This window comes from Accipiter gentilis, chromosome 17, assembly GCF_929443795.1.
Source record: "Accipiter gentilis chromosome 17, bAccGen1.1, whole genome shotgun sequence".
Taxonomy (NCBI): domain Eukaryota; kingdom Metazoa; phylum Chordata; class Aves; order Accipitriformes; family Accipitridae; genus Astur; species Astur gentilis.
In genome coordinates this window covers 9,722,920-9,749,289 of record NC_064896.1, presented here as the reverse complement: position 1 = coordinate 9,749,289, position 26,370 = coordinate 9,722,920, and the positions used below count along the sequence as shown (strand labels likewise).

The 26,370-nt window shown below is 39.2% G+C and overlaps 1 protein-coding gene across 2 annotated transcripts; it reads right to left on the bottom strand.

Annotated features, from left to right (window-relative positions):
• Window positions 1-524: 524 nt before the first annotated feature.
• On the bottom strand, window positions 525-26,308 carry CHKA (choline kinase alpha). Of its 2 annotated transcripts, XM_049820622.1 has the most exons (12): window positions 25,761-26,308; window positions 21,545-21,656; window positions 14,428-14,481; window positions 10,151-10,264; window positions 9,398-9,531; window positions 9,015-9,119; window positions 8,584-8,642; window positions 6,868-6,955; window positions 5,819-5,927; window positions 4,379-4,485; window positions 3,958-4,039; window positions 525-3,233 (listed from the first exon to the last, which is right to left on the bottom strand). In XM_049820622.1, exons 1-12 carry the CDS (start codon window positions 26,099-26,101, stop codon window positions 3,174-3,176), a joined length of 1,365 nt encoding a protein of 454 aa, XP_049676579.1. In that variant the 5' UTR covers window positions 26,102-26,308; the 3' UTR covers window positions 525-3,173. The 2 variants fall into 2 exon arrangements, with proteins under 2 accessions (XP_049676579.1, XP_049676580.1); XM_049820623.1 differs by lacking the exon at window positions 14,428-14,481.
• Window positions 26,309-26,370: the final 62 nt, after the last annotated feature.

Here is a 26,370-nt window from a genome sequence, read left to right as displayed (position 1 = left end):
ACCACCATGAAAGATGTTTAATTCATTAATAGATTGTGTCCAGTCCAGACCAGAAATACCTGGGGTTTTTTTCAGTTAAAGAGAAGGCAGTGCATTTGATATAGCCCCAAGACTGCAGAGGCCAAATTGTGCAGGGTTAGTTCATCAGTGAGTTCCTCCCCCTCCCCCCCCCCCCCCAAGTCTAAGCATTCAGATTTTTGTCTCACATAAATTGTTGTAGAAGTGATGGGGATACACCCTAGACTATGCCAATTACATACTGAATCACCCCAAAGTGGCAGCTGAGACTAGCTGTCTGGCTAGACAAGCAGTAAGTTTCCTTTAAAAAGGTTGTTTTGCTGTGGGTTTGGTTTTTTAACTCTTTTACCAAAAGTCGTATTTTCCCCAGTTAATAGCAGGTCCTTTCACCAGTGACTTTGACACTAGGACAAGAACTCACAAAGTGGAAATAAAACCCAGCAATTTCAAGAAAGAGCTCAAGCACAAGTTGTATTTACAAATCAACTGAAAGGAAGATTAGTCAGTAGTTTTAAAACTGCCTTTATGAAAAACAAATCAGATTGACCATAACTATTTTGAAGTTACAGAACTAAGAAATGTTTAACTACATTTATACTAAGTCTTATGAATATGGCTTCACAAGACAATACTCCATTACACAAGTACCAATACATTTAAATAGCTGCTTGGTCAGCTTACAAGTCAGCTTTAACATTCAGTGACTGAGGAAGAGAAGACTGTGCTCCAGTTCCTGTTTGTCTACTTCAAGTTCTCAAAGAAAACAAAATCATACCAGGAAGAGACTAAGTATTGCTCACTGCTCATTAGTTTTGACTTCCCTGCTCCCCACCAAGCCTACCACACAATACGTGGGGGAATCCCACCCTCTTTAAAACAAATTTACATTACAAAAGGCACAAGATGGAGCATGCTTTGCTCTCTTTCAGGGCATTTCCTTCCCGTCACCCTCAGAAATCACAGTAGTAATGCTGGAGTACAGCTGCAGTTCTGGGACTTGCCTGAAGCAGTTTTGCCAGGGAACTTTATAGCTTAGTTTCCTCTCAATTTGTTTAACGAGAACCATCTCAGGTCTAAGAAAGGGCTTCACCTCCGATGCAACCTTCTATTAGCTAGCACTACCATGACTGAGTCTCCTTCCCTTTTTGGCTGAGAAGCATGAAATGCAATGGATGAGTTGGACAACAGTCTCCACAGGCTTCAACTTACTCTTCCAATACAAAACAAGGCTTCCTACAGAATCAAGACACCTATTATGCATGTCCTTTCCAACTAGCTGCAAAGCATCATTCTGAACTGTTTTGTTTCCACCCCTTTCATGACCATGGCCATTCCCACCAGGTTTACAGTGTGTAATAGTACCTGTTCAATGAAGCTTTCAGTAGCCTAGAGAAATTACCTGGCTATTCATACTATAGATGCTTCATCTGGTGTGCCAGTAAAACTCATATATGCTGGTAACTTTTCCCTTTGTTTTTAGGGTAGTTAACAGGACAGATAAAGTGAAGTACTTACACCTAAACCTTTTCCCACCTCTAAAACTACAGATCTTATAAACTCATCTTGACTACTTTGCATCACTTGCTTTAACAACCGTTCTTCCCCACACTTTCTATTGTTATACAATAAATGCTAAAGAGACATTTAAGTAGAAGGTATACCCCACAGCATTGATCCTAAAGCTTACATTAGTCTGCCTTTGAAGGTAAGCACAAAAAGTACTTCCAGCATAGTTTAAGGCCAGAAACAGCATCTATTTTATCCTGCAGATATAATGAAGACTTAAAAAACATCATAGTTGATATTCTAAGTGCTTTATATTTATTATGAAGTATAACTGAGTGTATGAAAAATGATTCTCTATACTAGAGAATAAAATGACAGCTTTTACAAGTTATGCTATACAGTACATGAAATGCTGCATTTTTCAGCTGCTTGAAACAGTATTTGCTATACAAGTGAAAAAGGGTAGACTTAGAAGTTTATTATTTATAATACAGTGTTAGAAAGCACAAACAAATAACATTCAAAACAAACAAGCTCCCAAAAATCTAAAGAAATCTTTAGATGACATGTACACAGATTATAGTCAAGTTTCAATATGCACATTATTGTTCCCCCCACAAGACACTCCACTTCACTGGATTGCTGGAACATGATGAAAATTGAAGGTGCAAGAAAAGCACCTCCCAAGCCACATAAGCATTGGATGGGCAGAACAGCAATTTCCTGAAGTGTTCTCCGCAGTCTTTGGCTCTACTATTTCTTACAGCCATATACTGTGGCAACACTAGAAGAGAGATGGGCTCCAATTACAAGTATTGTCAATGCCAATCCAGTTATCTGGGGAGTTGCTAGAGCAATTCAAGGCACTCTTTCCAGTGCTGCCAGCCCACAGAACCCCCTGTGCAGGACACAGCATTTTAAGAGACAACCAGGCTGGGCTAAAGCATGTTCTTGAAGGGCATGGAATGAACAGTTCGGGACAAACTCCTTCAGAATGTCCAGTTCAAAGTTCATTCGTACTTCACAGGCACACCAGCTTAAGAGAAACATTCACGTATGTGTAGATAACACTTTAAAGCGTACTGCTTCAATGTGTTTAGTTGCTTTATGGTTAAAGTGGTGTAACATATCAGCAGCTTTGAAGATAGTGTTCATGGGGCATGTTGAACCAAATCTCACCGTAAGATTTTAAGCCTACTTCACAGTTTAACAGTTGTCTCCTTTGCTTTTCCTTCTCATTAAGAGGCAGCATCTACAATGAATCATCTTTTACAACTGTTCCACTTACAACATAAACCATAATGCCAACACCCCTCTAGAAAATGTACTCATAGTAACACTGTTTGCTCTGATACATGTGGTATTGACAGTTAATTGTAAGCTTCTCCCATAATATAAAATACCTTCTAGATCAAAGAGATTTAAAGATATTGCACTGTTGTGTTTTACTTTTGCCTCCCAATCTCATTCCAAGTATTTACGAAACTGTAAACAAGTCATTTTTATACAGTCATCAGTACTGTACACCTGCGTTCCAAGGAACTGGAATTCAGTGACACCTTCGTTAGAGATACAGTAGCCTAAGCACAGTGTAAGTTCTGTCCAGCTGCCCTCTTCATACAGTAACCAACAGGCCAGTCCTCCCACATTCACACCTTCAGCTTCTTCTTCTGATCAAAGTATGCATCAAATCTGGATAACGCATATTCCTGGAGAAATAAGGGACATTCAGTACTCAATACAATAAACACAGCTAAGTTCTCTTATTTGGTATGGGGAAGCATAATGAAGGTATTAACTGTGCTACCTTCCTAATCCATCATCTCAATGCATTAAATTAGTTCTATTTGGGAAGGATAATCTCTCCAGAGGTGTTCTGGCCTCTTAAAATTTCCTCTAATCTTCCTTCCTAACACTATTAGCTGCTACCAGCATGTCAGAAAAAACAGGAACTAAAAAAGTCAGCATTTCACTAAAAAGGATGGCTTTTGCAACACTTCCTGCAGGACACTCAGTGTACCTGAAAGTTATATCACTTTACAGCACACTAAACATGTACCAAGAGTTAGACTGATCTGTTTAAGTACAACAAGCTACCTGACATCGATATTATTGCACACTGAATATCAACACAGGCACTTTGACTATTTCCAAATTCCCGCTTACTGCATGCTAGCTTCCCTCTTGCACAGGATCTCTTACTGCACAAGAACACTTCACTGCAAGGCATCATCCCACTTTACAATCTGTGTTGTTCTTTACATTCTTAAGGAAAGAGCACAAAGTAGCAACAAATTGATTTTAAGTTCTACTCCACTTAGAAGATATTAGTTGCTGTAAGGGGCCACTTCCTTTACTTTCTGATAATGTACCACAGGTTACTTCATAGAATATACATTTTTAGTTACATGAAACTACGATTCAACAACTTACCAGGTAACCAAACTCAATGGATGAGATCTTTGCTTGTATAATAGACCACAGACCCCAGAAGAAGTGCGATGCAAGGGCAAACCTGAAATTACAAGGCTATGTTTAATTGAAATACCCAGATAAGTCACACCTTATTTCAATATTCTGTTAGAATAGTATTCCCTAGGTTGCAGATGTCCACACCTTTTCTTCAAGTATGACATTATAAAAATAATTCCATTAGCTTCCCCATGGAGTAGTATTTTGTTTACTCCACTAATAGTGTATACCACATATCTAAAGTTTACAATGGACAGGTTTTTCTTTTCCATATATAAATAGCTTATAATCTCTCTTAGAAGAAGTTTCTCCACCCAGTGAGGTATACAAGTACAGGTATCACAGTGGAAGTTTCAAGGTACAGCTGTGAAAGACAAGTTACCTGTTAACTTCTATCAACACTTCTTCTTCTAGTTTGGACTTCTCTTCATTGCTTAGACTTTCAAAGCCATCATGGAATGCAGACAGATATCTGGAGATAAAATGAAGCTGGAAGGCAAGTAAACAACAGAGTTACAGCTCTTCATCTCAAGACATATTTGCTTCTTTCAGAACTAGGTGGGCCTTTTAATAAGTTGTCATTTATTTTTTCCAAACATCAACAGTGCTGGAGTTAGCTTTAAGATTAATGGTGGTTCTACTAATTGCTTGGAAGTCTGATTTAAGAAAAAACACAATATTAGGACAACAGACAACATTTTGCTACTGTCAACTAATTTCACAGCTGCAGTCCACAACTACTGAACTTTTTGTAGTAGGTAGCTACATGGCACAGAGTAAATATTCTATCCTGAATAGCTGTTATGTAGTTTCTATGATTTTAAAGCAAAGATAGTCAGGATTTGTCCTGATTTCAGCTGGGACAGAGTTAATCTTCTTTCTAGTAACTGGTATAGTGTTATGTTTTAGATTCAGTACCAGAATAATGTTGGTAACACACTGATGTTTTCAGTTGTTGTTTAGTAGTGTTTATACTAAGTCGAGGATTTTTCAGCTTCTCATGCCTGGCCAGCAAGAAGGCTGGAGGGGCACAAGAAGTTGGGAGGGGACACAGCCAGGACAGCTGACCCAAACTGGCCAAAGGGTTATTCCATACCACATGATATCATACCCAGTAGATAAACTGGAGGGGGAGTTGGCTGGGGGCAGATTGCTGCTCAGGAACTAACTGGGCATCGGTCAGTAAGTGGTGAGCAATTGCATTGTGCATCACTTGTTTTGTATATTCCAATCCTTTTAATATTGTTATTATTATAATTATTAGTTTCTTCCTTTCTGTTCTATTAAACCTTTCTTATCTCAACCAATGAGTTTTACCTTTTTTTTCCCTGATTCTCTCCCCCATCCCACTGGGTAAGGGGAGAGTGAGTGAGCAGCTGTATGGTGCTTAGCTGCCGTCTGGGGTTAAACTGTGACAGGATTACAAGAAGTGTTATATTTAAGGAAGTCAGGGAGGAAAGGTCTTGGTACAGAATCATAGAATGGTTTGGGTTGGAAGGGACCTTAAAGATCATCTAGTTCTAACCTCCCTGCCATGGGCACTTCCACTAGACCAGGTTGCTCAAAGCCCCATCCAGCCTGGCCTTGAACACTTGCAGGGATGGGGCATCCATAACCTCTCTCGGCAACCTGTTCCAGTGCCTCACTACCCTCACAGTGAAGAACTTCCTTATATCTAATCAAAATCTATCCTCTTTCAGTTTAAAGCCATTACCCCTTGTCCTATCACTACATGCCCTTGTATTCAAAACAGAATTGGAAGAGAGAGCTAAGATTTGAAAGACTGTGGACAATGGCATTTTATTATGTCTTATGTGCTTACCTGTTGCTTCTTTGAAGGATATTTAAGAACACTAGCTTTGAAGAATGGGTATTTCTCATACGTGTAATCATACATCCATTCACAAAAGTGATTTCCAATGTCAAATCCTCTGAAAAAGAGATAAAAGACAGAGTACCTCAATATTTGCATACTAGCAATCTGTTTTTGCTTAAGCAAACCTAAAATCAAGTTTAAAAGCACAAGGCTACTTAGAACTTACTGCAGTTTTGTTAAAGGAGGTAGAGAACTGATGACTAGAATACAACTTTTTTGGAAGTTATTAAAATCAATGAGTAAAAATGGGCAGTTAAAAATGAAAGCTACTAGCTACATGAATATACTAGACTTTGCTACCAAGTTTTATGCCAATGGAGACAGTTAAAATACTTGAATATGCACTACATCTTGGCACAAAGTCAGATGCACCTCTAACATTAGCACTGTTGCAGACGAAGAGGTGATATTTGAAGTATTTAACGTATCCCACTTTTACATTATTGGAATTCAGGGTTCCATTATGTTCCAGCTATGCTAACATTAAACTATCCCAATGACTCCACATGCTTAGATCACCCTTAAACACAGTTACTAGATGAATGAGGTAAGAACAGAAAGCATTATGTGTAACCATGCAGTGAAAAAACCTAGGATTACTCTCATCTGAACAGATAAGATAGCCATTTGAAAGGACTGAAGGAAAAAAAAAGCAAAAGCAAACCTGCCCCACATACATATGTACACACACAATCTACCAGTCTCCTCATCTCCCCATTTGCTTGCATTCTTTGACATGCAAGCAAGAAGCCACTGTGCATAAACAAGTCCTCTAGTCTGGACAACCAAGGAGCTCCAACAACTTTGACTCTGCTGTATGCCTATACTCAACACCATCAGGACCAGAGCTGTTTTTTCCTAGTTATGTTTGCTGTCCACCACTAATAGAGCAGAACACAATTCACTAAAATAGACAGATAATCAGCAGTGCAGTACTTGCTCTCACTGTAGCACGTAGAAAGTAATACACCTTCCTGCTGAATAAAGTGATTTACCGGTAATTATAGCTGCTGTATTCAAAGTCAATGAGCATCAGCTTTTGGTTTTCTGAATTCTCTCTGCCTTCCAGAAGTAAGACATTACCTGAAAATTTTAAGATAATACAGCACATTCAATAAAGTCCCAGGAAAATTACAGAAAAGTAATAGTGTATCTTAAGAAACATTGTACAGATAATCCCAGTTACCCTTACATCTGCGCAGAACAATGATAGGAAAAGCCAGTTTGCACTGGCTGTATACCAGCTCATTGAAAGTTGAGATATATACTATAAACCTTGTAAAGCTGAAAGCAAGAAAGTTTTCTTCTGTACAGGCAGAGGTAGATTTGTTCTCCCAAGGGTCCTGCTTCTCCAGTGTTTAGCTTGCAGCTAACTCAGGTGACACTGTCAGCCTTCGCAGCCCTTTCCAAACTGCTTTCTGCAGCTTAAAATCTAAATTATGCAGCTTCTCTCATACTGGCATAGTACTATCATTGATCACACAGCACTTGGGACAGGAATTGCTTTTCAGCAGCCTGAAAGCCAGAGGCTGATCACTTTACTATTCTAATATGCAACACAACCAGTACCCATAGAAAAGCTCAGCCTTTTCCTTTTTAACAAGGAGACTGCTTTATCTTTCAATTCACTTTGTCACTACAATTAATCTGAAAGACATCAAGTCTGCCTCTGTCAAGTGCCAACTAGTAAATAAATCCAGAGTAATTTCAATGTCTGCAATAATTTGTCCCCTCTCCACAGGTACATCTGTTCTCCATGCCACACCCTTGCACCAACTGAACAAGCAGTTTTTCTCAGACCCCCACCCACTCCCCGCCTTGGAAATTTAGGTTCCAAAGTTCGCCCCAGTCTTATCGTGCTCTGATTCCTCCAGTACTGCAAGGAGACCTCAGACTCCACCACTATTGAGCTAGCTCTTCAGACCTCAGATCAGTGGCTTTCTCCCCCTTCTGCTACGTAACCTTATGTGCCTATTCTCCAGGGCAATCCTCTTCCAGGCCAGCTACTCAGCCTTAGCTAACAAGGCCGGGACTCCCGAGAACAAAACAGCCCTGCATATAGTCCTAGTATAGCATCCTTCCAGCTCAGCCCAGCTTACCCACTGTACAGGTGACACAGAGCACAAACACAGCATACCCAACACCTTCAGCCATGCCTCCTTTTCATCTCTTTAGAGAACTGGCTCAGAAAAATTGTTACTCCCACCATGACTCCTAGAGAGAGCACACTAAAAAAAGATGGATAAGGTTTTCCTAATGTTTCTTACCAGAGCAAGCTGAGAACTGCTGAGTCAAACTACCCTAGTCTCCATTTTTACCACTCACTACTTTTTCTGTATCTTTCTTTTAAAAGGACTAAAGTATATCCTACCCTGATGATGTATATTGCAGACAGCTAAGAAAGGTACGGTCTTACCAGAAAACACCCAAGGCTCTCATGATCAACTGACCTGTACTAACAGAGCATGTGTACATGCTTGGCTTAATCCAGTTACGATACCAGACATTCTCTTAATCAGCATGAAGGGCTGCTGAAGCCAATGCACTTTGCCTTGCAACTGTTGCACACTGGGAGTGCACAGGCTGCTGTTTCAGGTCAGCTGCCAGGGAAATACCTGGATAACGTGACTACCTCTCAGAAAGCAAAAAAGTGACCAGAAAAGTCTTAATACTGCATCATTGAACAAGGTCATGAAATATTAGCAGCTTACCTTCTTGACAGTCATTATGGCAAAACACAACTGGTGATGAAGTAGCTTCAAGCATAGCTCTGGGAAATAGCAATACAGGATTGTGTAAGTAGCAAATCACCAAGTTCAGTTCCACTTCCAAGTAAAGAATGGATTTTGTTATAAGAATTTGAAGCGCTATTCATTTCTAGCAAGACCCTATTTTCTTAATTAGGAGCCCAAAATCAGGACAATGAAGTTGGACTTCACTGATCAGCAAGTCAGATCAGCAATTGATCGTATCAATTCGTAGTCATATGAGACTCAGGCTGGTGACAGAACCAAAAACAATCCCCAACTTGTAAAGTAAAATGAATGTAAGATATTATACTGTATAGAGTGTTTGAACAAGTATATAAATTCATACTGAAACTGTGCAAATTGGAAGATAGTGGTAGACAAAATAAGCCTACCTTAGATTTTTCATTTCCTGGGGGAGATTGTAACTGAGGAGTTTGTTCAGTTTTCTAGTTCTGGACTCTCTGGTAAATTTAATCTTCAGCACTTGATTTAGATATCTGTTAAATAGAGACAACAGTACAGCATTTGTGACAATAAGTACATTAGTCTTCCCATACTAAGATACCATTTAAACTAAAAATCAAGAAAGTTTTAAAAAGTTACTAAAAATGTTACTATTCTTCAAGGTAATTTAAGTTCCTCAAGTAACTATGAAACAGTTTCTGGGTACAGGGAGAGCTTGTGCTCTCTGGCATTCAGGAAGAATGATATACTTATCAAAATTACAAAAGGCCACATTTTTCCCTGTACTTCTTCTATGTATTGTGTAACTTACTTTTCCATTGTTCCAAAAAGCCACTTAGGTTCTTTATTAAATGGCATTTTCATGCCATGAAATCTAGCCATCTTCTCAGCTATTTCAGCAGATATGTCAGGTAAGCTTAGTTCTTCAGTACTTAGCTTCCTGCTCTGTAATAAAATACAGTATTCTTAAAATACAGTTAATTAATTACAAAAGCATGATTAATTACAAACACTAGCATTTGTCTCTATATACTATACTATAAAATACTAGCACAGTACTCAAGCAATACACTTTTTTCATCTCAAATGAACTTACAAAATTGCTGTCTTTGAAAAAGCCAGGTTAGCCAGTCTAGCTTACTTATGACTTAAGTCAATTTTCTTCTAGATCAAGACCTGGGGAATATCACATCTCACACTAAGAATATCTTCAAAGCAGATTGGGTATAAATACTTAAGAACATCAAAAGCATCTGCTCTTGTTGCTGTTAAAGGAAAGTGTTACTCCATAGCTTCCAATGCTATGTTTGGTATCTAACAGGCTTTTTATCTTCATTTATTAGTCTCTGCTGAAGAGTTTTTAGATATCTCTCCCTGGCAAGAGCTATATTTGGGCTCTCCAACACCCACTATAACTGCATCAAATTACAGCTAGCAATTACTACAGGCTGCCAAGTATTCCATTCCCACATCCCTACTTTTCCAGGCAGTCCAGAGACCTTCTTGTCACGATCAATTAAAACAGCTACCAGCAGCCCACTAACTAATCATGAACAGGACTTACAGGAATGAATTCCTCCAGTCGCCCTTGTGGAAAGATTCCATACAGCTTTGGGCCAAGAGCTCGCTCTGCAAGAATGGCAAACATAACACTTTCCAGAACCATGGCTTCTGCCCCCTACAAAAAAAACAAACAAACAAACAAAAAACAAAAAACCCCCAAAAACACCAAACAACTTAAAGTGTTAGTTGGTGCTTGCACAGAAATGAATTTAGGTGTGCACAATTGCTAAACTGCTGCAAAGGGAGAAATTTTAGTGTTAGCTTTAAAAAGAAGACAACATTTTACTAACCAAAGTTTCTTGACTAATAACAGCTCGTACTTAGCATGGAAGCAATACAAATATTTTGCTTTGAAGTTTAAAGCTGGGGAGGAAAATATGTATTACTTAACAGGTACTGTTGGTGGGCCAGGTCAAAGCAAAACTACACAAAAACCAAAACACCCTCTCCTCCCTAACCTGTGGGAACTCTGCAAATTCATTTCCTGAAGGAGTTTATCCTACTGAAGCATAGCACAGGAACTATAAATATTATCCTTGGCTATTTTAACACAGTTTGGAACACTGCCTCACAAAAGGACATTTTAACTATGCAAGTGAATGAAGTGAATGATTGAACTAACCAATTTTTCATTTAGAAGAATGACTTAGTATTTGTTTCCATTAAGCACATTTTAGATCTTCCCTTTTTTTTTTTTAAGGAGACAGAATAATTTAAACTCCTGCTAAGAAGCATGTGTGTGTGAATGAACATTCTTTCTTTTCTACCTCCCAACATACCTCAAGTTTCGATAACTTTTCTTCAAGGTTTTCCTTACATCAATAAACTCAGTCCACAACAATCACAAGCAGACAGCTTTTTAATATGACTGCTTAAAAATTAATAGAAATATAAAATACATCTCAAATACAGTTAAAATCACTAAGTATAGCTTTCTTGATGGGTAAGATTAGCTGCAAGTAAACAGAGAAGCCACAGTATAAATCACTACTTCTGGCAATTATGTTAACCACAATCCAGCTGTACTCAAATCCTAGAGGTCTGCTAAGCCTCTGACTACTTTTGAGCAGCTCGTCTCAGTCTGACCCATGACACTTAAAAGCATAAGAATTAAGAGCACAAAATTAAGAAAGCTCTCAGATATTTCAGACTACAGAGCCTTGTGCATTACTGTAGTCACTGCAGTCTCAGACAGTAAATAACTCACGCTATACAATTTCCATTCTTGAGTATGCTTAATGCAGTTCCATTGATAAGTTTTTATTACTGGCCCACACATTATTTCAGCAGCTTCAAGAAATTCTGGCATTTCATATTGAAGTATAGGAAAGACTCATGTAACTATGTCCTGAAGCATTAAGTTCAATAAAAAGTAAAATAGTCATCAAGAATACCAATTGAGAGTTGAAGATGATTTGCATATGAATGTATAGCATCCATGTCCTCCACTGTTTTTCCATTTCAACTCCTCGAAGCAGAACTAAGGCACCAAAAATACATACTTTTAATCATTGCAACTTGCCCTCGCCACCACAGATCTGAACGTTTCAGTTCAGTTCTGAAGCCTAATGCCAAGCACCAAAAAGCTATTAGATACAGGCTACAGAACGTCTACTCCATTAACAGCTGATACGGAATTTGTCTGTGCCTTGTGCAACACCAGGGTGTTTTAAAAGTCTGATTACAGCAATCCTGTCCACTGTTCCCATTGAGATGTCAGTTCCTTGTTTTCACATCTTACTGAAAAAACAACTCATGATACTTGGATAACAGCAAGTGCTAAAGAAGTGTTCTTCATTAAGATGTCCCTTAATGCGTCAGAAGTAACAACCAGAAATAGTGAAATTTCCAATTATTCAACAGTGCACTTCTGCGTTACGTCTGCCACATGTCTGCCTAGCCCTAGTCCTTTAAGACATGCTTAAAAATTTAGAACCTTCAGATAACCCACAACTACACAACTGCAAGTTTGTAAACTTCTGTGACAGCACTGTTAACGAGGATGGCTGCATTTCTCCATGAAAGATCTGCTTCAAGATTAAAGTTACAGGCAAATATTATCTAAAAGCAGCAGCATAAGAATATTCATGTTTGCATGCTCTGGTTCCTGACTCTTAAAAGACAAAAAAGTTTAGAGCACCAAAAGAACTTCCTCTACTGTAACAGAATGGTCACTTGAGAACAAGTCCAATGAAAGCTCTGGAAGAATACCATCTGTGGATCTCAGGCACAAAGGCTTCTCCTTCATAATACCTGATGGACCTTTTAGCAAGTCTCCACTCAACATACTACTGTCAAGTATAGGTGTGGAAATAAACTACTAAAGGACATTAGAAAATTTTATAGCTTGCTTCATATAGACACAGAACAAATCTAAGTAACTCTTCAGTTAAATGTTCACCTGATGACTTTTTTAAAGCATCAAGAATTTACTGAAGTAAATTACATATCTCAATGCCTTCAAATACTTTGCAATATACTTATACTGCCAAACAGCCACCTGTTGTTTTAAGCTCTGAAGCTCTCAATTTTCATCAAACAGATGTAACCATGAGCACTTGTATTTAAAACAAGCTTCTGGAGAAGATTTGACCACTCACACTTTTAAACAAATACTTAGAGCTGAATGTTGCATTTCAAAACTAAGAGATATAAACACTGTTTACAAAACTTTTCCAGCATGCAACTCCCATTCAGGCAAGGAGAGATCAAAAGCCTTTCTATATCAGCTGGAACTGAGGCTTCTTCTACTTTATTCTTGCTTCAACAAAAAGCTCACTATAAAATACATGAAACTAGTATTTTGAGGAAAGTTTCCACTAACTATAGCAAAACCAAGGTAAAACATAGATAATCCCAGTTAAAAGACCTTATGAACTGACTATCCCATCTCTAGTCACAATCAAACACCAGGCAGCTCAGAACAGCTACAATGCTTTTGCTAGTGATCCAGAACATTTCTGGATTACCCAGAGGTTTTTCTTCTCTCCAAAGGATGCTATTAACTCCTTTGTTCAAGCGTACCTACAATTTTTACGTAGACTCAAGAAAATTAACAAATCCATCCTGACAGGAATTCTCAAGTACACCAATCCAACAGTGAAGTTCCAGCACTATGAGATTAATAGCAGAAAACAATAACCTACCAGCACAGAATCACTATTTTCAGGCAACAAAGACAGTTCTGAAGATCAAAACCTTGCTTCCTGAACTGCAAAACTTGTATGAGCTGTTGGCACCAGGGTGGGGCTTGTTTGGATTTTTGTTTTCTTTTATAACTTTAGGATTATTTTTTTTTTACTGGATTGGGGCAGGGCAGAAATCAAGCCACCTCCATTTTTAGTCTCTGAAGAAAACTGAGGAATCAAACCAGTACATTTTTCAGTTCAGTCTCAGTTCAACTGATTGAAGCTGTTCCAGTGAACTTAACTCAAAGTTCAACAAAACTTCAAAGGCAGTTATTCAACAACAAAAATTTTAAAACCAGTTTCAACTCACTAGAAAAAAAAAAATCAAATGCTTGAACTGTTTCAGATGGCATTCCCAGAAGGCGGAAAATAAAAGGGAAGAAAAGCAGCACTTATCAAACAAGATGTACTTTTTCCTAGTAACTGCCAAAACCATTAGAGAGCTGAAGAACGATAGTACATAACAAGCAAAGCATCTGGTTAACATGCTGCAATGTTATCCCTTATTGGAAAAAAATACTGCCAGGGTAGAAATCTAGATTACCAAATTCTGTTCAGATGACTATGAAAAATTACACTCAGCTAAACATTATGCTGCATGAGCAGAAATGGTTCCAAATGCAAGAACTTTAAAGTATGCAGAACACAGTGATCCAAGCACAATGCTATCAGAGACACTTCATGTTCAAGAGGAAGTTCTCTCCAGCTCCATATACTTTCCTCAGAAGAGTCCATCAATGTATTATAAAATAGGGATTAGGTAGAGTACTGATCTTCCTCTACTAAAGAAAGAGCAGCCTAGTGTTAGAAATAGTGGTACTGATACCAATGTTAGAAATGGTAAGAAACCATTTAGGGTTGTTTCTTGTTAATAAAGAATGCTTCAATCTTTCCAAACTATGTACAGACACTCACATTATAGTGTTACTCCTATGAGCAAATATGATTTCTTTTCTTCATTACTGTTTACAGTTTCTGGAAACACAGCCCAGACACCAGTTGGAATAACTACTAGATTAGAACAAGGAGGATCACTACATTTCTTTATCATCTATAAAATTCTGTGAAATAAGCAAACTTAATTACTCACTTGCAAGTCATTTTCCTTCTGAGACTGTACAGACTCTCCTTTATTACAGGACCTCTATGAATGAGAAAAAGCAAACACAATGAGAAGATGAAATTTAACATGATTAACCTGCAACCACCAGAACAAAGGGAGTAGAAGTGCCAGCTACGATTAACTAGATGTCTCAACACTGTCTTGATCTGTGACAGCTACAGCACTAGCATCCATCTGACCTCTGGCCACCACATTACTTCAAGAATTCCAAAATCTTTCAAAAGGATGTGCCACTGAGACCAAGCTGCTCCTGTAAATAGCCTGAGAGCTGATTTTCAGGTATGTTTTTATTGTTTTCCAGTACTTCAAAACAAGATTTCAGTGTATCACAAGCTTAGAGGAACATTTTTAATTAAGAGAAAATTAAGTCCCTCTACATGACATCTGGGATGGCATTCTTCTTACAGCTAAAGCACTTAAGAGACATTACAGAGATTACGTAAAAGCCTTAGAAGGACTATTAGAATAGGCATGTTACAAAGCTTGCAAAGCAATTGCTTTTTTCTATTACCTTATTTTCCAAATTTCTTGTGACTAGAATTTCCTTATTTACAGTATGCTGTCTAGGCTATACATACAATGTACCACTGGCTGTGCAAATCCAAGATTTTTCTTCAAATGAACTGCCCATGTAAGCTAAAGATGTCTCAGTAAGAACTGCAGTATACTAGCAAAACTTTAACGAATTCCATGCATAATGTATTGTGCTAGGATTGTTAACAGTCATTATAAGGCAGTTTCAGAGTATCAAACCATACCCTCAGCAACTGAACCCTCAATGGCACATGCTTTTAATAGAGCTGCACATTTAAAATTCAAGATGTAATAAAAACCTTGTCCTTTAAAGGGCTTGAAGGTAAGGAGAAGAGAAAGCAAATATTTGCTTAGAATTAGCGAGAGTTTGTGGCTGCTATTTATGTTGCAATTCCACTGCTGACTGTTTAAACCAGACTAGCTTTAGAGGCCCATAAAGGTAGCCTGCATCTCCACCTTCTGAACAAAAACATTTGATTCATAGGACCGTATGCATACCTTTCTGTTCCAAAGCTCTAACATGTCCAAAACAAGGGTGGAAATATGAACTTAATGGAATACAGTTAAGCAACACCAGCTGCCTTAAGCACAATACAACAAGCTAATGATTTACACAAGCTATGCCGTTACAGTATTTCAGAAGCTACAGAAGAAGTATAGTTAACATGAATCGATGGTCTTTCAGCAAGTACTTCCCATTCCACTAGGATAAGTTTAAAACAAAACAATATGAAAACTACTATTAGTTTATATTCCTTTCAAGGAAATGAATAAAGTCAAAACATATTCACTAAAGCTAAATGCGCAACTACTCAATAGTATTAAAGTCATTTACAGAGGGTTTCTCTGAACAAGCATGTCCTACATCAATACCACTCTTGCATCTTACAGATTTTTCTTGAACAGTCAGAAAGTTACTCACCATCCAGGAGTCTTTCCTGATTAATGGTGCTCTCAGAATGGTTCAGTTCATCAGAAGGTAAGCAGATTAGGCTTTTCCCTAGAACCTGAACTGGCATCCACTTTCCAGAAGTCATACTGCATAAAGAGCTAGCCAGTTCTAAGAGTCCACCTCAAATTAGTGTTGGAGATAGCCTAATGGCATCTACTGTGCCATTAGAAAGAGACAGTTAGGGATGTGTATTGCAGAGTCATCAGAAAAGGAGACTTCTGCGGCATCCCTTCCTCTTTTCTGTTCCCTCAGCATGGAGCATTAGCGTCCAGAGGAGAATGAATACAAAGTAATTTGTAAATAACTTGCAAACATGAATGGGAGCTTGGAGAGGATCAGTCTTCACAAGTGGCCATGTACTCAGCCTAGAATTAGAAAAGTCTCCAGTACACATGGTCAAGGAGAATGAAGTAAGCAGGATGCAGTTTTATGCAACGGAAGTTTAAGAGTTTAAGTCTAAGAGTTTAACAGATGTTAAGGTGGTAGGATTTTGATTTCTTTCTGCACAATTGCCTACTAGAACAGTGGTTCAAAGTAAAACATCTCATATCATGAAGTATTTGATCTACATGTTTAGCTCGTGTTCTTGGCTAAACCAATCAAAACTTCAGTTTTTCCATAAACTCTAATAGCCCACTCCAACTTATGTCCAATTCTGAGAGCTATTTTATTTACTTCAACAGCAATGAGGAGATTTTAATTACCCAAATAAGAGAATGACTAACTGCTGGAGGTTTTTAATCACTCTATATGAAAATATTAGCATGTGTTCTACATCTTTATGATTTCTTTAAATATTTGTTCAGTGCTTCTTTTATTGTGGGAAGTTTTATTCTCAAAGCAGATTAGGAATGCTCACTACAATTTTAGTAAGGGAGGTCAGCTATATGCATAGAGACAACAGAAGTTGTTACAGAGTCTACTTTGTAATCATGTAAATTGATTTTAAGGCAGGAAGCTTTAGGTACAAGATGAAAATCTTACAATGGGAGACATTGCACATTATCCAATCTGTGATCAAAAGATAACCAGTGTTTATTTATCGGGTAGTTTGGCACCAAAAATTGAGTTCTTAATTTTCTCTCCAATGCCTGAAATTTATTTCTCTTGTAACTGGAAGATGAGCTCCGTATCAAAAAATCCCAAATTATGCTTGACAGAAAAATTCTGTCTAGAAAAGGAACTTGCAACATTTTTTTCCCCCCAAATAAGCTTTAGCTCTGCTCACAAATTAAAATCTTGCATTATAACTCCATTTTTCTGAGTTTACTCAGCTTTAGTAGTTTTCAAGACTTCAAGGTACTGCAATACTTTGATTTAGACAAATCCCTAGGAATTCAAATCCCAAGGAATTACAACATTACAAGGAACCGCCTGAGAGGTTAGAGGCAACCTATGCAGGGGAAACTTTTCTTAATTCTAGAAGCTGTTGGAAGACATCGATTTGAACTTCAGCATATGGGAACACAAACAGGTTTAGATTCAGCAATAACTGTTTCTGCTTCTAAGAATCTGCCATTGATCACTGATCCCTGCCAGACCTGAAGGAACTAACTTGCTGAAGTCGTAGAATCTAGCATGTGAAGAATAATTTCCAGTTCAAGCCCTACAAAAGCCACAAAGACATCTCTAATCCTCTTCATTTCAAGTTACCATTCTCTTATGAGGGAGCAGAGGAAAGGAAGGGGCAGTACTTTGATATTTTGTTATTGCTGTAAACATTCAGATGCACAGACAGTAGCTGGTGCTCCTTAAGCCTTATTTTTAAACAATGAAATCCATTACTAAAGAAAATGAAAGCTGTAGAGAATGCTCCAACTTCAGAGATCTCATACTATACCGTGAATCGTGTCTGTCACCTGGAAACCAGAGTGCTCTAGGCACGATCGCATGGGCAAGCCTGCAGCAGAGAACACATGCATATACAACTAAAGTGGTACATTACCCCCAGAATACCCTTAACTCCACCCAACACAAATATATCCCCATAAGAGGTGCTTGGTTTCTTTCAAGCCGTCTGCCAGTGCCAGGGATTTGTAGTTACTCCATGCTACAAACAGACATGGACACCAACAACCACAGAAGACGTTGATAATTACAGTTACACAGCAGTCTGCATTTTATTTAGTTACAAAAAATAAAAGGCAGCAAGGCAGGTATGGAAAAAGATTTACCACAGAACTGTGGCAACCATTTATACTTATTTTGCGTCTGCTCACATAGAAATCGAGAGACTAGAGAGGAACATTAGGTATACGGGTTTGTTTTTCCTCATCTACATACAGATTTTGTTTTGGCTGTTGCAAAGTAACAGAGGCCCAGTGAATCAGAGTTCAAGGTTCTTTTGACACGTGTAAAAGAATGGGAATCAATCCCCAAGTTACCTTTTGACAGGTGAACTTCAAAGAAATTCACCTTAATTTGAGCTTCTTTTTTGTTAATGCTATCTTATTTTGAAATCCTATCAGCATTTCTAAGATGTGGGAAGTTTTGGTTGTTCTGAATTTAAGTAAAAACAGTACAGTTATCTGCATATGAAATCCAATCTTAGAGTCTGGACATTAAATGGCACATTGTTGGAGAACCTTTTGTTTCAGTTAACACTGATATAGCCAACAGGTAAACGTATTTTGTCATGAGGATGTTTTACTTTCAATGCTCCCCTTTACATTTAGCAACTAAGCTGGAGCAAGTGTAAGTGAAGCAGAGTAAGGCATTTCCCTTTTTTCAATGTAGAACATATCTGCATTGTGCCTCAAACATTTGAGTTTTAATGTGGTTAGTACTTTAACCTGTCACAAGCACAAATACTCGTCTTAAAAAAAAGTTCTGCTCAAGGATATACTCAAGAGAAGTCCTTGATTTTTAAACATCCATGCCAGTGCGACCATTCATAATAATGGCCGAGCCAGCTCAGTTCATCTCCCCCAACTCCCCCCAAAACAGTCATGCACACAAAAAATTGGCTTAAACATATCAGCTATGACAGAGGAAGGCACAAAGCCTTCCCTGTGTGGCAGCTTTAGCCAACTGGCATGGTTTATATTGGATGAGTTTCATGTACTGACATTTGTGTCTTCCAAGATTGATAATAAGCAAACTGGGGCTATTTTCAAACTGCAAAAAAGGTTCCTTTAAAAGGTGGCTCAAAGAATTATGGTGCCAGTATCATTCATTCTTAAGTTAGTATCATGTGTCTATTTTTCACTTCTATTCAAAATTTTAACTTAACCTTGTATACATAAAACAATTTGGTGCAGATTGCTATAGATCTCTAGTATTTACAGTAAAGGAATAAGAAGAGCTGATATCACTGTTTTGTGCTCCAATTTCAACAGAAAGTAAAATGGACAAGAGTTAAAACATGCTACAAAGGCTCAAACAAACAAGTGGTAACTACTAATACCCAGTGGCAGTTAAAATCAAGTCATTAAGAATTAAGTCATGATTTTAGCATAAGGTCTCAAAACTCAACTTACTTAAGCAGTGTTCCTTAATTTCTATAGGGCTTTAAACTTAAGCAACATTACTAAAAAATATCAAATTACTCCCTCTTAACAGGCTTGTCAGAAGATTCTGCTTATGCCACCCAGAAATTCATAAAAATCCTAAGTGAGGTTTTCAAAATACCCCAATAAAACAGTTTGCTTATATTTTAACTTGCATTTAAGGTAGAGGGGCTGGAAGAGACAAATGTTTGTCGACAAAAATTGTGAACCTCAATGCAATCTGAAAGTTTTACCTTGGGACTTTCTCTGCTTACTTAACCTTTAGTGAACTGCACCAACAAAAGCAGTCATTTCACTGCCACTACGGAAATAAAGGAAGTTAGACATCTCAAAAGATCCTTCAACACCAAGAGTAGAAAGGTTAGAAAGTTATGAACACACCTTCAATTTTCAAAGCGAATTATTTCTGATTTTAGAGTCCAAAATTTTACTTTGATTTCTTCAGTAGATAGGGGCACAGAAAAGGCAAGTTAAAAAAAAGTCCTGAGGGAAGAGGAGGGCAACCAAATTCTGGAGTCTACTTTATTTTTCCTTTGAAATATAAGGGAAAGGCCACATTTCTTCACAGCTCTTGGGCAACAGAAGCTCTACCACTACAGCAGTTTTACAGCCCATGTTCCTACTCAAGCCTTCTACATATTAAGTCAGCATTACATTAAAGCCATTAATAATTCTGAAAAAAATTCTTAGCATCAACCCTAGGAGTCATTTTGAAAACAGTTTCTCACCAGTTTTTTCACTTTGCTTTTGGTTTCCCTTAAACTAAAGGAAAAACTATTTAAGCTTGAATTGATGAGTTTCTACACACTTTTCTTGTTTAACAGTTTAACTTTCCCAACACACATACAGTGGTGTAGCCAAGCATTTCATGCTATTTCAAACCACTGGAATCTTTTACATATTTCTGGTAAAGCTTACTACCATGGGAAAGTTAATACCTAACAAAGTATAATAAAAAGAACACTTTAAAGCCAGTTAAGTGACAGTATCCAATGAGATTCTTAATGGTAAGTTTGGTCAAGGCAGCAGAAGCAGGAAGAATGGGCTGAAATTTCAGGAACAGTCAATCTGCAGATATCAGATCAGTTGTTCAAAGCAAGTGACTGAGTACTGGAAAATATCAAAATAATGGATAATAAAACCGTAGTCAAATAGAAACAATTGCCAACACCCAAATGCAATTTTATGAAGCTACAATTTTTCATAAGGTTAAACACTTATGATTATTTATTTACAATATAATCAAGTATCTAGCAGAGATGGGTAAGAGAAGATCTGCTGTACAGTCCTATGGTAATAGCCTGTAAGCTTTAGAAGAGATCACCTTTACAAAATATTCTTGATTTTAAACCTCACAATTTTAAACAGATTTGCCAACCACTTCTCTTAAGGTTTAACAAATTTCAGTGCTATTTACATTTTACTAATCAAATAAAAGAGAAGTAACATTAGAAGAGTTCGACAAACATCTGGCTAAGCTTCTATGCCAGCTACAAGGCATATCACACATTTAGGAAAGCATGTTTCGGAATGAGATGGCTTTTTTTTTTTCCATTTTGTGCTTCATTTTTATTCTAACACTATAGATCAAGTTTTCCAGCAACACAATTACCCATGAGATCTAATGAAATGCTTGAGCACTGTACAAGTTTGACAAAACCTTCAGCTTTAATCTCCGAGATTCGTAAGTAATACCAAGGTTAAAATTAAGCAGTTTAGTCTCTTGCAATCTTGCTAGTTATGCCAAAGTCCTACATACTGTACAGAAGCAAACTTTAGTAACTTTCCTGAAACACCACGGTCCAAACTTAATACCATAAACAAAACATTACTGATCAAATGGACAGCAAGTGAGCCTTCAGCTGATATACGCCAGTCAGGATCTGTATAGAAAGGAGTGCAAGTTCTAGACAATAACAAACTATAAAGAAAACTGCTTTAAGCTAACAATCTAGCCTGCTAGACTAAAACACATTCCCAAAAGGGTAAAGCAGCACACACTTGCAGTGTGTCACAAATGAAGATCTCCAAACATACTACAATGAAGCTACAGAAACCCTCCCACTCCCAAAGCACTCTACATACTCACCATCTGCAGGATTGCACCATATAAGCGCAGGAGAACTTTCCGTGGTTCATCTGCAAGTGTCTCAATGGTATCAGGTAGTGAGCACTGAAACAGCATGTTGCTGAGGCCACCTCTATCAAGAGAAAGGTAAGTTTATCAGCTAACTTGGATGAGCATACATGTTTTGTTTTCTACAAATTAGAGGCACACTAATCATCCTTAGTATGATTAACTGATCTATGCTAACATGAGCAAATTTTCCAACACTACTACTAACCCATAACATGTAAGGCTTAAAAAAAATTTGGCACTTTCGTACTTCTTAATATATAGTTCACCATCAAGATCTATTGATCCAAATTACAGCTCAAGGTATGAACAAACTGATGTAAATGCAACAGGCAACCAAGACAAGACATAGACTTCTGTTAACTATTTTCAGGACTTCTAGAAGGTGATGCTGGAGACTTGCCAGATATACTTGGTTGCAGAAACAAGCAAGAAGACAGCAGAATAAGCTTAAAAACATGCAGTGAGTCTAAACCCCTTAGTTTGAATTAAGAGCTTGTATTGCTGGGATGGAAGCTACAAAGATTTAACCTGAATACCTATGCTACAGCATCACTGATGAAAGTCTTACTTATGCTATCATTCTTAGGGACTGGTTTTCAATTTTGAAATTTGCAATTAAAGCCCTTCTTTGTTTTAAAAAAACTGCTCGTGTATTTGTCAAAACTAAAGTCACCCTCAGAATCTTATCAGGTAAGACACAAACTAGGGAGTCCATGCTTCAACCATTCAGGGGTTATACAAGCATGCTGGCTTTTCATATAACTACAGTTTTACAAGAGTGTTCTTACAGGAAAAAGCGACAGCATTTGTTTCCTACAGGTTTATCAAGCTAGGTAGTTACTAGATTAGAGAAGCTGTTTCTTGATTTCTAGTAGCCCACTAAGAACACCAGTCTACTCGACCCACATTTTCTTTGCTACATTTCTGCACCCTCTTCATTATCAATATGTTCATTAAGAGGTTTTCAAATTTCCCTTCTGCAATAGATTTCCCTATTACTTCTTCCTCTACTGTAAAAGGAAAGAGTACTGAAACTTCTGGTGTACTTGCAAAAGAGAAATGCAAATCAGCTCTACTGAAAAAGCTTGTCTGTCTCGCCACTAAAGAAAGAACTTTTAAAAACAGATACAATCCAAATATGGTAGCTAACAGTAAAGGGATGAGGCAGCACAGATTTAAAAAATAAGTTATTTTACTTGTAGCATGCTACATAACTTACTGCAGTAACTCTAGAATTTAGGTAGTAGTAGCTCTGTCACGTTGTGATTTCCTTCACAAAATAATGCAGTTTTTTTGTAACACCCAAAACATAAGTATTTAACATTACCTTGCAGTGAGCTTTGATTCCAGGAACCCATGGCAGATCCAAAATGCAGTGGCTAAAATGCAGCTCTTCGTTCTAACCTTACACACCTCTCAATGCTTTTCCAAATATTTTTCTGGGTTCTCTTACAACTCAGTGGGGATGTAATAAAGACTTTCTGGACTATCAAGAAGTAGATGACCTGTATGTATTTACTGGAAGATGATACAGAGAAGAAGGGCTGGACTACGTATCCAAAGTCAACGATTGAGAAGGAAAAAAGGAATCTCAAGAATATAGGCTAAAACAGCAGTTGCACAATACACTCAAGAAAGAAGACAGAAGAGAACCAGGTGGCTTGGCAGGCATCCAAAAAAGGATGTTTAGAGACAAGAGATATGAACTAACTTTGAACCATGAAGGTGAGCAGGTAGAAAAACCAGACAGATGGAAAGGGTATCAAATGAAGAGCAAAGCCAGACTATTCAGATGCAATCAGAACATCGGTTAGTTATACCAACTACATTCCTGGCTTCATTTGAACTGTACTAGACAGGTTTTTTTGAAAAACACTTGCCACCTTTTCTAAGACTCTGATGTAGACTTTGGTGAAAATATCAATACTAAAATACAAGACCTAAACACATTGAAACCCACTTTACAAAAAATACCAGACTAGAGCTCAAAATCCCGTACAAACAGTTATTTAAACACATGCTCAGCCTGCATATGGTGCATGAAACCCCAGAGACTCTTCTTTTTTTATGCCACTCCAGCCAAACAGCAGTATCTTACTGAGGCTGAACTCCATTAAACAGAAGTTTCACTATAGTTTGTGCACTTAAGACTTCAAAAGTTACCTCTAATCAAGGAAATCCACACAGGAGTCTAATAAAAGGTATTGTTCTCCTGAAAGGTCAGTAGACTCAGCAGCTTGTTTAAGGGTCAAGAGGGCATATCTCAACTCTTATACAGATAAAGCTACCAGTTAGTCTACTGCTACAAATGACTTAAAGGTAAGCCCTTCCAAAAGGGTCACCTATTTTCAAAGCTTCCCATAGATTTCCCCAAATCACAGCCACAGCAGTTAGATGTGCTTATATACTTGCATTCTGATTAGATGCAAATCTATTTCTTTGCTCTCAAACAGTAAGGACCAGACCCCTTCATCTGATGATACCAACTACCTAACAGCTGTTCATGAACACAATTTGCACTAATGCAGTCAAAATGGCAATCCTGACAAACACACTCGAGAACGCACACCGCATGCTTGACTTTCGCAAGACTAGAATCAGCAAACCAATATGATGCTGCATTTACATTCTCCATAGTCAAGAAAGGTGAGAAGACTTTTGCCAAAATAAATGCAACTGCCAACTAGCATGGTTTTACATTTTTTTTTTTTTTTTTTTTTTTTTTTTTTAAAGTTTCAGCCCATCCTCTCTTCCTCACAATCTGGAAACACCAAGCCATTTTGAAGTGGTATCTCAGAGGGGAAATTTCCAAGAAATGCAAAAGTATCTGTGCTAAAACCTAAGGCTTTGGAAAATAAGTACCAAAGTCAGCAGTACACACTAATAAGGATGAAAACAGAATTAAGCAAGTCAGATTACAGACAATTTATCAGAGTAGTCTACTGTCTAGGAACAGTATCAGTCTTCTAAAAAATCTCACCCTTCATAAACTTATTATGATCATGTCATAATGACAAGAAATCTAAAAATACAAATACTATCTGCACTGGCTTTCAGTGAGTTGCTCGTTTTCTATAAGGCTTTTAAAATACATTTAGAAATGAGCATGATGGGGTTTGATCATACTTTTATATATCAGAGCTTTGTCAACAGTTTATGCTCTCTTAGCTAACTGGGGGTAGATCTGCATATATTTTGTGTTATCAACGAAAGTATAAACTCTAGGAAAGCAAGCTCAGGGCTCAAGGGGAGAAGCTGGCAACCATATCCTTTGAAACTGTATGTGACTCCACATTTGATCAGGTAGAATGATCAAGCACTAAAACACTAAATCTGTAAAAATGAAACTCTGAGCTAAGACACTGGCTTGACTAGCATGCAGGACTGATACAAAAGATAGACTACTTAATTCCGCAAAGAAGGCCAGGACCTCAAACGCATTACATACGGCTTCTAGAACATCCCTAAATTACATATTTCTGCTGCCAACGTGCTGAGTCACAAGTACTTGTTACTATATATGCCAAAATATGATTCACATCATTGATACACCGCATCTACCTGCTAACTTCTGAACTTCGGAAGCGTCAGGGCCACGCCAAAAAAGCGACTTTTTTTTTTCTTTTTTCTTTTTTTTTTTTTCCTTTTCTTTTCTCCGGAGGGAGCTCCGCACTCGGTGCAACCGCTTCTACCGGCTCCATCACTTCTACCGTCAAGGTCGGGCGCCCCTCCCCGGCTCAGGGCCCAGGCGCTGCCGCCGCGCTGCAGCACCAGTCACCTCGCACCACCACCCTCTCCTGGGGGTTAGCACAAGGAACCCAGGGCCCTCCGCACCCCCCACCCCACCCCCGGGAGAGACTCCCGGCGCCGGGGGGCCCCGCCGACAGCCGCAACTCCCCCGCCGCCGGCCGGTGCGCGGAGCGGGGGCACCCGCGGCGGCCCTGAGCGAAGGCGGGAGGCGGATGCGCAGTAGCTCCCCACCCGACAGCGAGCCTGCTCCCCACCACCCAGAAAAGCAAATACAGGAAGGGTTTTTTTCTTACAAAAATTAAAAAAAAAAAAAGGGAAGTAAAAGAGGGAGACGCTCATCTCCCGCACCTCCTGCGTGAGGAAGCGGCTGGGACTCCCAGCGACCCACCGGCCCCGCCTCCCCCCCAGCGCTGACCTGATGGGGTTGATGCGCAGCTGCTCCTCCCGCAGCCCCCGCCAGGCCCCCGGCAGGAACTCCTTACACCACAGATACGCCCTGCGCCGCGTTCGGGGGTCGAGCGGCGGCTCCTCCTCAGGCGGCGGCGGCGGCGGCAGCAGCAGCGCGGAGGGCGGGGTCGTGGCGCCCCCGCCTCTGCCCGCCGCGACGGGGTCTTTCCCCTCGGGGTCGGCGTGAGCCAGCGGCGAGGGGGGCTGCCCGGCGGCAGGGAGGACGCCGCCGCCCCCGCCGGGGCTGCAGCCGAGGAGGAGCCCCAGCGGGGAAGGGTCGGTCTCGCCGTTACAGAACTTGGTCTTCATCGCGTGAGGCGGGAGGGCGGCGGCGGCGGGGCGGGGGCGCGGCGGCCGTTGGGGCGAAGAGCGGGCGGGCGGGCGGGCGCGACAGCTCGCGCGCTCTGGCGCCCTCACCTCGCGAGCGTCCTTCCGCAGGTAGCGCGAGCGGCAAGTGAGCCGCGCGCTCGCTCCCGGCCCCCCCTTTTATAGGCAGCTCGGCACGCGGGCCCGCTCGCCTCACGCTTTTTTTCCTCCGTCCTGATTGGCTGCCGGCTTTCGGCTCCGGCCTGGAGCCG

Coding starts and splice junctions, on each gene's coding strand:
- CHKA (XM_049820622.1), bottom strand. CDS start 26,101: ATGAAGACCAAGTTCTGTAACGGCGAGACCGACCCTTCCCCGCTGGGG. Junction 6,956..8,583: donor CCATAATGACTGTCAAGAAG/GTAAGCTGCTAA, acceptor TAAAATTTTCAG/GTAATGTCTTACTTCTGGAA. Junction 5,928..6,867: donor TACAGCAGCTATAATTACCG/GTAAATCACTTT, acceptor TCTCTTTTTCAG/AGGATTTGACATTGGAAATC.